This window comes from Alexandromys fortis, unplaced genomic scaffold (genome assembly GCF_014885135.2).
Source record: "Alexandromys fortis isolate MF-2015 unplaced genomic scaffold, M_Fortis_MF-2015_v1.1 scaffold_92, whole genome shotgun sequence".
Taxonomy (NCBI): domain Eukaryota; kingdom Metazoa; phylum Chordata; class Mammalia; order Rodentia; family Cricetidae; genus Alexandromys; species Alexandromys fortis.
In genome coordinates this window covers 3,368,684-3,379,805 of record NW_026067972.1, presented here as the reverse complement: position 1 = coordinate 3,379,805, position 11,122 = coordinate 3,368,684, and the positions used below count along the sequence as shown (strand labels likewise).

Below are 11,122 nucleotides of genomic sequence, written 5' to 3'. Positions count from 1 at the left end.
AGGGCTTCTTTCCTGGGGTCAGCCTTGGGAGTTTGGAACAGATTTCCAGGAAACCGCAGTTAGCCCCAGGCTAAAACTCTGAAGATGCTGGGATCCCTCCTCCCCTGGTGCAGCCTGGGGAATTGGGAGTATAGTTGCTGTTCACGGCCACCCATCCACGTGGGGTTTTGGTTTAGCTCCCTCCTCCTTCAGGAAGCTTCAATTTTCCAGATCAACCATCACTCACTATACCTCATTCCGTTCCCTACGTTCTCTTAGTTCTCTTAACCACGACCGAAAACACTAGGGTATCAGCACCTTACTGGCCAGTTTGTCAGCAGGGGTATCTGTTGCTAAATTGGTACTTGCAGAACGAATTAACAAAAGAAAATCTCCATGCATTACAATATCGAGCTTGGTGTTTTATTATTTTGGTTGAGGCAGGGACTCACACTCTGTCCAGGTTGGACTGAAATTCAATCCTTCTGCCTCAGCCTTCCAAACGCTGGGATTACAGGGGAGCAATTATCACCCAGTGTTGATTGTTATATTCTTCCATTGCACAATTTCTGCATCGATTTTTTTACTTTTATTTCTTTATTATTATTATTTTTTTACAAAGGTACAAGGAATTTAAGAAACATTAAAACAATCATTCAAACAGCTTCAGGCACGGCTTCAACAACAAGCATAGCTCCTTTCTCACTTCCTGTTTCCCTCTAGGGCAGACCCTCAAGTTTTGTTCCAGGAAACAGAATTATTCTAGAGCTAAGGTGGGTACCAGCCGACGGCTCATCTCCAAGCGCTCTCCTCATCCACACCACACAAAGTTCCTGAGTCAACAGAAAGGGAGCTCCCAAGGCGTGAGACAGGGAGGCCAGGGCTGCTTTGCCCCTGGGTGGGCACCGCCTTTGTGGGCACGGCGGCTCCATCAACTCAAGAACACAAAAACATAATCTTAAAAAAAAAAAGATGACTTTAAAAAAATATCTGATAAAAATTAACTATCCCTCTCCCCTGCTATGAAATAATTTAAATAATTTATTCTAGGTGTAAAAAAAAAACAACAAATAAATTTGTTCATAGCCACCAGTGACCTGTTCTTGAATGTGAGGTCTGAGTCTGGGTCCCTTACAGTGGGGTGAGTTTCTCTTGGGGTGAGATGGATGGTGTTGTGCAGAGATACCACGATGGGGAGCTCTGGAGACCCCACCCTCAGCCACATACAGGAGGCAGTGGCTTTGGACTGGTGTCTTCACTCTGAGGCTGTCCTGCCTTCTGAACATGGGGTAGGGAGCTTGACAAACTAGTCACAAATGAAAGGATAGAGAGCCCCGATCCAGCAGCTCCAGTTCCTGTCAAATGCCTGGGACTTAGCTTTTTTCTCGGGAGCACAAACACGGCAAGCATAGCTAGATTGTCGTCGTCGGGAATAGAGTCCTGGTCTAGTGATGGATGGATGGAGAACAAACCAAGAAACACGGGACTGTGAGGGGCAAGGCATCATGGGAGGGAGTCTTGAGATTGTCCTACTTTGATTGCCAGCTCAGGTTCAGGAGACCCGCCCAAAGCCTCTCCGTCCTCACTGTACTGAAGTCACCTGGGCAGCTTGTCCAGAGGGCCACACTTCCCACTGAGGAGTCAGCTGCGGCGGGGGTGGGTCTGGTCATCACTATGTCCATCCAGAGGGATGCTAATCGTTAGCGTGGTCAAAGTCTGTTAGCCTGTGGGGCTCCTGCAATCCCCACTTGAGCTCCAGGGTGACCCGTGTGATGGGGAAAACATTGCCTGCCTGTCCAGAGGGGAGTGGGTGTCTGGTAAGCTTGGGGAGTAAGCTCTGTCTTAGATTCTTCTCAGGCAACAGCTGGGCTGCTGTACTGACCACCAAGAGAGAAAGAGCCTCAGAATAGGGCCCAGGACACACAAGGAGGGGGGGCGGGCAGGCCTGCAGACCAGATACTATCTGGTCCCACTTTCTTACCTGGTACAGGCCAACCAGAGCCCTTCCTGGTGGGTGGCCACAGGGCTTGGCCACTTCCAGTGCCGCCCTCCCTCCACATCCCCAACCTCACAGAGGCCTTTTGATAATCTGGGTGGAAGCCTGCGTCTGCCCTCCTGGAGGCTGCAGGCTCTGGAGTCAACAGATATGGTTGGTGTCCCCAGCTATGGGACTATCTACTCTCACCTGACTGGTTCTGGTTGGAAGGATGGGTTTGGCTACCTGTCTGTAGTTTAGAATTGGGCCCAATCTTCACTCATTCCTTTCAGACTGAGTCCCCGCACCAGCCTGAGTTTCTTCATTAAGCACAGGTCACCAACCCACAGGCGCGATCAAAATCAAGTATGTGGTGGCAAGTCACAGAGGGGGTGATAGCTCACTGGAACTTTCCCCTTGTTCAGACGGAGAAACCGAGACCAGAGAGAGCAGTACTTAGTAAAGGTCACCAGGGAAGTCCGGACATAGCTGAGGTCAGAAACCAATGGATCCTACTATGGGGACTGAGAACAACACTGTCAGACAGACCCAGGACAGGACCTCAGTCTAGCCCTGCCAGGAAACAGATCTTACGCGTCTCTCTCTGGGCCTTAGTTAAGTAAGTCAGATCAGTGGTTTTCAAGCTTCTAAGAGATAATTTAGCAGTCAAAGCATATATTCCAAAGTGGGCTGATGAAGATGGAGGCTATCTGTTAAGAATGAGTCCACCGACCAAAACCGCTCCCTACTCTATGACCACAGGCAGGTTGACCTACCCAGTCCTTCCCGATCTTTCTACCTCTGGGAGGTCATAGGTCCTCCCTGACCCTTAAAACCGGAATTCAGCAGAAGGCAGGGTGCAATCGAAACCAGCCGGGGCAGAAACCACAGCGGTGAGAAGGCAACGGGAAAGTGGCACCATGTCCCACTGGGATCTCTTTCAGTGACCAAGAGTTTTCTGGTATAAAATATAGAAATAGTGGTTGTTCTTGGGGACCTATGGTTCGGTTCTGGACCTCCCCACAGAGCCTCTTGGTGTCCCTGAGGGCAAGGATGGCGGGGACCTCTGCTCAGAACTGTCCTAAGCCCATCCGCAGGTTCTTGATCTCCAGTTCCAGCTGCTTGGTCTGGACCTCCCTCTGCATCAACAGCTCCCGGAGCCTCCGGATCTCCTCCTGTTGCCGGTAGAACATGTGCAGCAGCTGGGGAAGCAGAGGGCAAGGTCATCTGGGTGGCCAGGGTGGGCAACAACACCAAAGCTAAGCCGCAACTGACTTTCAACTTGAGAGCGGTTAAATTATCAAGGGACAGTTGCTTGGCTCGGACACAAAAGCCTTGCTCACTTTACCCAATAAATGAAGTTCAAACAGATTTTGTGTGTGTGTGAACGTGTCCCACGTCTCCTTCCAGGGTCCCTCGGGGGTAGAGCAAAGGGTATTTGGGCCTGAGTATGAAAACTTGGGTTTTCACCACCATCGGGCTGTGTAGTTAATATTAACAACTTGGCAGGATCTAGAATGACCTATGGAGTTTGTAGAATGGGCTAAATGAGAGAAGACACACCCTAACTGTGGGTGACATTATCCCATGGGCTGGGGTCCCGAACTGAATAGGAATGAGGAAGTGCTCGTTCATCTCTCTCTGCTTCTGACTGTGGATGCCATGTGACCGGCTTCCCTGAGCTCCTGCCTTCCTCACCATGATAAACTAACCCCTTACCGTAATTGCTACCTCTGCACCAAACAGCCATTAGATATGGGGCACCTCCCGAGGGTCTCTGTTGTTCCCCCAAAATGTCTGTGACATCTCTTAGGGTGGCAGTGTTAGTACCTCCTTCTCTCGGTGTGGAGGCTGAGGCTGAGGCTGTTTCCATTGGCATTTTGTCCACAGAAGCAGGGGAATAACTAGAATACCAGCCTGGCACACAGCAGATGCTTAACATGTACTGGCTCTTAAAAACAGGCCTCAAAATTCCACAGCGCTGGTGCCAGGGCCATAATGGCACCAAGTCCTATCTTCTGCATCTCACAGACTGTCCGGACCACTGTGCGCACATCTGTCACCTTGGCAAATGGCTGCTAATCAGAGCCCATGAGGTGACTACATTTTACCAAGAGAGTTAAGGTCCAGGCCAAGAGGTCAGGTCCAGCAGGCTGCCCTTCTGCCCTCATTTCCCTCCCAGCCCACCACGCTCCCCCCCACCCTGCAGGCCTCTCTCTCCTCCCACCTCATTTTCTGTCTTTGGTGGGGGGCATTCAAAAATATCAGTGCCATTGCTGAGCCAGGACTTCTCCTCCAGCCGCTGCTCTGTGGCCCACTTTGGTGTCTTCTCTCCCAGCAAAGAGCGGGGTGTCCGGTCATCATTGGTGGCCAGCTGTGCCATGGGTTCCAAGAGCCCAGGTGAAACTTGGACCATAGAATTGGAGAAAGGTTTCTTCTCTGGAGGCAGTGGCTGGGGCTCCAGCGGCTCGGAGCCAGGTCGAAGGGACATCATGATGGGCTCTGAAAGGGATGTAAAAGGCTGGTGAAGAGGGCTGAGTGGCCATGAGTAGATGGGCATGGGGGGGCATGGACACGGCAGGCTTGTATTGTAGACAAGCATGTACCCGTGCCATGGCAATCGGGGAGCAACATGTGTCGCCCATGTGTGGGGAAGGGAAGCCAGCACATGGGCACAGCATAGACATACATTGGAGTGGCATCCGGGTCCCTGAGCTCCTCAAAGAAGCTTGTCCTTGCCTGCTCCCTGCTCCCCTTAGCCAGGGTCTTACTCTGTAGTTCTGGGTGGCTATGAACTCACAATCTTAGGGCATGAGCTGCCTTGGCTTTGCTTTGTAAGGAGAGACCCAGTCACAGGGTCCTCTGCCACCTAGGAAGCGCAGTCATTTTTCTGACATCTTCAGGAAAATCTTGCAGACACAGAGAGCAGACGGGTGTGTGTTGTGTGAGCAGGGGCTGTTTGAGGGTTACACATAACTGGTAAGTGGCACTGGAGCAGGAGGCTGCCCACGCTCTGGGGATACATGAAGTGACCGGTGGCGGGGGTGGGGGGGGCTGTGGAGGCGTGGAGGAAGCAGAGGAGGGTCAGACAGCGGTCTGTTGCCTAGAGAATCTTGGGCCATAAAATAACCATGGAGGAAATAGTGAGGGTGGGGAGGAATGTGAATGAGCCACCCAGCTAGTCACAGTGGCAGTTTTTCTGTGGGGGTGACAGACATCTCTGACCAGGAGGCATTTAGGAACAAGGCAGGTGAAGCTTCTGTTTCCCTGGCATTTTCTTTAAACAAATACTGGGAGCTGGTTGGCAAGGGCCTCTCCCCTCAGCTACTTGGGACCTCTGGGACTCCCATTTTCCTAGGGAGTGGCCTGCTCCCCACCTCCCTCACCTCTGTTTATTCCGCTGAGCCACTCGTGGGCTGTCAGGGAGGGCTGAGCTGCGGTCGTGGGCGGGTAGATGTCCTCTTGGTAGGATTCTGACTGCAGGAGAAGTGGGGAGTGAGGGCAGGGCTGAGCCTTGAAGTCTGGCTCTCCTCACCCCTGCTGAATGAGGAGTCCAGCAGCCAGAAAACAAGGGCGCTCGCTCCAGGGGTACAGAAGCTTAGGAGCAGAAGCAGGACAAGATCCAGTGTTTCAGGATCCAGGGCTGTGGTACTGACCATGAGATGGGCCTTGCCTTGCAGGAGCCACCCTCAGCCATGACCGCCAGCGTGGGCCTGGGATCTGGGATTCTGACATTTGGGGTCTGGTATCCCCCCCCACTTCCGCTGGTAGTCCCACCACACTTACCCTCCGGGGTACAATCATGGACACGGGCTCGATGAGGCTTTTGGTTGTGATTAGCTTATAGAAGCGGAAGATCTCACAGGAAGACACATCGAGACCTCTCTTTGGCATGATACCTGTGGCCAGATGGCCAAGAAGAGATGAGAAATCCTGGCTGGGCTAGAGCTGAGACCCAGCGGCTAAGGAAAAGGCAGACTATGCACCTGTGATCACAGTCACAGGTGCCCTCCCTGGTCATTTTCCCTCAGCCAAGCTCTTGAAGGTCACCTATGCAGGGGTTGCCCTGGGCGGGGAAACAACCGAAGGATTCCATCACCAGGTACTGCCTCTACCTTCAAGGTTTAAATTTTTTTTGAATATTTATTTTAATTTTATGTGCATTGGTGTTTTGCCTGTATGCATGTCTGTGTGAGGGTGTCAGATCCCTTGGAACTGGAGTTATAGACAGTTGGGAGCTGCTATGTGGGTGCTGGGAATTGAATCTGGAAGAGCAGCCAGTGCTCTTAACTGCTGAGCCATCTCTCCAGCCCCAAGGTTGAATTCTTTTATCTGGATCCTGAAGATGGTTTACCCTGTCCAAAAGTCCCCCCCTTTCATCCTCATAGACCCAGAACCTAAATGCTTATTTTGTATTTTAGTTTATTTATTTATTTTTGTGACAGGATCTCATGGAATAAAACTTGCTATGTAGCAGAGAATGGTCTTGAACTCCTGACCCTCCTGCTTTCATCTCCTGAGTGCTCATATTACAGGTGTGTGCCACAACACCAAGCCTCATTTGTCTTTTTGGTTTTTGAGGCAGGCTCTTGCTGTTATACAGCCAAGGCTGGCCATAAGCTCTTACTACTCAGGCCTATGATTACAGACATGTGTCTCTGTACCTGGCTTCCTAAACGCTCCTAATATGGCCGGCCACTCCAGTTCTTTGTTTTTTTGTTTTTGTTTTTTTTTTTTTCCTTTTCTTTTCTTCCTTTTGTTTACTTGACACAAGGTCCCATAAAAACCTGCTGTGACCTCAGATTTGTTATATAGATAAGGATGACCTTGAACTCAGGATCCCCTTGCCTCCATCTGCCAAATGCCTTGCACTGTCTTTGTATGTAATCTGTTGACACAGGAGGAACCACCAGATGCAGCCCCTTGGACTTCAGAGCCAAGAGCCCCACCATGCCTTGCTTGTCCTAACTCATCCAGTCTGGGGTGCTGATACCGGTATCAAGAAACAGATGGATACAGCCCACAGGTTAGTACCCCTTGGCTATCCCCTTGCTGTCTGATGTCTTCCCGTACCAAGACCCAGCCCTGGTGCCCTGGCCATACATAGCTTGGGAGTTCCACTCACCGATCCCCTTCTGTGGGTTGTAGGAGCGGAACTCAGTCAGGTAGCTCAGGTAAGGCTTCTCAACGCTCACCTCATAGTATCGTATGTTCCCATCTCCCTGGGGAGGGGAACCGGGAGGGTCAGAGCTGGGCCATCAGTGTTTCATGACCGAGTAGCCAGATCCTGACTTTCATAGTAGACAGCTGATGAACCCCAGGGAGCCTATGGATAACAACCAACAACCAACAACCCCAGCCCACTCATGTTCCTCTAGTGCAGAAGCCCTGGGAACATTCCCACGTGACAACCACTGAGGAAGTCAGGATGTCAGAGACCATCCTGTGGCTCTTAGCACTGGGGACATTTCTCATTGACAGAGTCACTTGGAGGTGTCATTTCTGGCATACTGAGCAGGGAACAGAGGCTCTAGATACTGGACACCCCCACCCATGAACATCTATTCTGCTTCAAATCCAAAGATTCCCCTGTTGAGAACTACCACCTGGACCAGGAATTGGGGAGGAACAAGCTAGGATGGGTGGGTGGGGGTCACACCAAAGCCCAGGCTAAGGAGCTAGGAAGGGAGGAGCAGGTATTCACTCAGGGGAGAGGCTAGCCACTAGTGCCTGTCTGCACCCTGCGCCTCCAAGGACCCTAGGTCGTTTTCTGAGCATACACAGCTAAGCTCAGGCTATTTCTGCCTCCCGCCGTGCCAGGCTGACCTTCCCCACTATGTACAGCATGCTGGTGTCCGAGTCGTAGAAGGGAAACAGCACGCCCGAGGAGCCATCCAGGTCCTCCTCTGTGAGGGGCACAGAAAGGTTGTCCTGCAAGGGAAGGGAGACCATCAAAGGACGAGGAACGTCATTCCCGCAGTCTCCTGGGGAGCTGAGATTTGATCTGCTGCCCTTGGCTCTGAATGTGTCCATGAGAGTGTGTGTGTTGGTATCTGAGACAGAAAGTTTGCTTTTCTGTATTATGCACATCTTTTGTAAAGAGGTCCTGGTTCTCAAGACTCAAGTCTGTGAATTATTCTCTGGTGGAAATGATATTTCAAAGGCAGTACCTGCCCCCACCCCAATCTGTCAGCCTTTTATAGAAAGATTTATCTATTTTATTTCATGTATATGGGTGTTTTGCCTGCATGGTATGTCTGGGTACCATGTGCAGTGCCCAAGAGGCAAGGAGAACGTGTCAGACTCAGTTGTGAGCTCCAGGGCTAGGAACCAAATCCTGGTCCTCTGCAAGAGCAATGAGTGCTTTTAGCCCCGATCCATCTTTTTATCTTTGCCAGCATTTTGCTTTTACAAAAGTCTTCTTGTTTTGTTTTTACAGACAGGGTTTCTTTGTGTAGCCCTGGTTGTCCTGGAATTTGCTCTCAAGTTGGCCTCAAACTCACAGAGATCTGCCTGCCTCTGTCTCCCAAGTGCTGAGATTAATGGCACCTGGCTTTAACAAGTCTTTTTAGTTTGTTTGTTTGTTTGTTTTTTCAAGACAGGGTTTCTCTGTAGCTTTGGGGCCTGTCCTGGAACTAGCTCTTGTAGACCAGGCTGGCCTCGAACTCACAAAGATCCGCCTGCCTCTGCCTCCCGAGTGCTGGGATTAAAGCGTGCGCCACCACCGCCTGGCTTTAACAAGTCTTTTTTTTTTTTTTTAAGATTTATTTATTTATTATGTATACAACATTCTGCCTCGATGTATGCCTGCACGCCAGAGGAGGGCACCAGATCTCAGTACAGATGGTTGTGAGCCACCATGTGGTTGCTGGGAATTGAACTCAGGACCTCTGGAAGAGCAGCCAGTGCTCTTAACCTCTGAGCCATCTCTCCAGCCCCTTTAACAAGTCTTTTTAAAATTTTTTTTTTTTTTTTGAGACAAGGCTTCACTCTGTAGCCCATGCTAGCCGTGCTAGCCCTGAACTCAGAGCAATTCTGCCTGGGATTATAAAAATTACTTACTATACCTGGCTTTTCCCCCCAGCATTGAAAATCAAACCCAGGGCTTCATGATACTAGGAAAATACTTTACCACTGAGCCACATCTACAAGTCTCTTTTAAAATAGAAAACTTGGGGATGGTTTTGAGGCTGGCTTTTAGCACACTGTCCCTATACCTAAGCCTCTCCAGGAAACAAGCTTTCCTACACCATACTTGGACTTAATATACAGCAAAAGATGACCTTGATCTCCAAGCTAAGTTTGGCTTCTGGCTTATTTTAACAAACGAAGGAGACCTTGCTTTGTCTAGCAGGTGCGAGGCATCTTGTTCCTCACTCAGTCTTCAAAACACCTAACAGAACAGCACCGCTCACCTTCCACCCACAGTGGGCCACAATTACACTCACCTGACCTCCATCTGTCCCCTGCCTTACTCTACTCCCTCCCCAGACCCTCTCTTGGAACCCCCACCTCTCTCCCGAATGATGAGGGGCCCAAGGCTAGCTGGCCTGATGGACTACTATCCCATCCCTGGTACTCATTCCCAGCCCCCAGCCCCACTGTCCGCTGACTGTGAGCACCAGGCTGAATGAGAAAGGACCCAGATGAGTGAAGGGAGGCTGTGCGGGGCTGCAGGGTGGTGGTGAGGATAGGTGGAGACTCACCTGGTCCCACAGGGCCATCTGCCTGTTGTTCCATCGGGATGTACCCGTGGATAGCAGCTTCTTGAGGTTCCCCAGGAACAATACTTTGTTGGCCCGGTGCCCCTTGTAGCTGGCTTCCTGGAGGGATAAGTGTGGTCACTGTTGAAGAGCTGTGGGGAGGGGACTCACAGCTATAGGTGGGGTTCCTGGCTCCCTGCTTGGCGCCTGTTGCAACCCTGGTTGTCGCTTTTGTCACCCGTGGAGTCACTTGGTACACCTCTTCTAGGAAGGCGTCCTTTCCTTCAAGTGAAACCTCCCCATTCTATTGAGAGCTGCCTCTGAGAAGAGTCAGGCAAGCCTTAGCCCTCCACACTCTTTTCTCTTGAGACAGGGCCTCAAGATGTAGCCCAGGCTGGCTTTGAACCCTCACTCCTCCTGTCTCAGGATTACAACACATGCCACGAAACCCTGTCCCACTCCATCCTCTATTCCAGGAGCACAGTGAGCCCTGAGTGAGGCAGAGGGACAGTGGACATTGTCCTTTTTAGCTCCAGTGAGGAAGGACGAAGGTCCATTGAAGCTTCTGAGCAAACAGAGGCTCACAAAGCAGAAGGTGCTGGCCTAAGGTGGCTGCTGTCCCCTGCCAAGACAGAGCTGAGGCACTGTGGCTAGCTCTGAGGTCAGAACGTTTCACAGCCCACCTGTATACATAGTCATTTCCTTTCTCTGGCCTTAGTTTTCTTATCCGTAGAGTAAACATGGCAAATCTCAGCATCCCCTCCACCCCCATGATGCTGAGGCTGCCTAAGGATGCTGCCTCCAGAGGCTGAACCCAGCTGCTGACAATGCTGTCACCCCATCCTTAAAAGTACCCCTAAACCTTGACCAGCACCAACCTGGAGGACAGTCCCTAGTCGGGGGTCGACAACGCGAATCTTGCGGTCCTTACAGGTGGTGGCCAGCAGGCTGCCGTTGGTGTTGAAGGACATGGAGAGGATCACATCTTGGTGACAGGCGATTGTCTTCACGGGGCTTGCAACTACAGACTCCTTTGTGTCCAGGTTCCACACCATCACCTGCTTGGCAGAGTGTGCCGGCACTGAGCACAGTGGCCACCCAGCCCCCACAGTCACACAGCAGCAGGCATCAGTGAGAAACACGGTATTCCCAGGAGGGAAGAGGCAGCTGGCAGCCAGGCCACTGAGAGCGAGGGGTGTGGCTGTGGCTGTATGCACAGCAGGGGATGCTGGGAGTCAGGCTGTCTTGTAGTAGAAGGAAACCACCACCCATCTCCGAGCCAGAAAACATTATGCTGGGAGGACCTGGCGCGTCGGGGTCACATCCCACTTTCCGGTGCATAACCGGGGATGCCAGAGGAACCCATAGCCAGAGGATGAGTAGCATCCCCAGAGAGACATAGCCGCACACACCCTTCACATCAACAGATAAACAAGCATTTCTTTCTTTCTTTCTTTCTTTCTTT

General features: G+C 51.3%; 1 protein-coding gene across 3 annotated transcripts in view; it reads right to left on the bottom strand.

The window, feature by feature from the left end:
• Positions 1 to 388: 388 nt before the first annotated feature.
• Positions 389 to 11,122, bottom strand: part of Coro2a (coronin 2A) — a 51,739-nt gene continuing 41,005 nt past the window's right edge. For all 3 annotated transcript variants that reach the window (XM_050156064.1, XM_050156062.1, XM_050156065.1), the window contains exons 5-12: positions 10,536 to 10,715; positions 9,661 to 9,777; positions 7,781 to 7,885; positions 7,080 to 7,176; positions 5,741 to 5,853; positions 5,341 to 5,431; positions 4,182 to 4,456; positions 389 to 3,156 (exon numbers count right to left, since the gene is read on the bottom strand). In XM_050156064.1, coding sequence (XP_050012021.1) covers positions 3,025 to 3,156; positions 4,182 to 4,456; positions 5,341 to 5,431; positions 5,741 to 5,853; positions 7,080 to 7,176; positions 7,781 to 7,885; positions 9,661 to 9,777; positions 10,536 to 10,715 — 1,110 coding nt within the window. In that variant the 3' untranslated portion in view covers positions 389 to 3,024. The remainder of the gene's footprint in view (positions 3,157 to 4,181; positions 4,457 to 5,340; positions 5,432 to 5,740; positions 5,854 to 7,079; positions 7,177 to 7,780; positions 7,886 to 9,660; positions 9,778 to 10,535; positions 10,716 to 11,122) is intronic.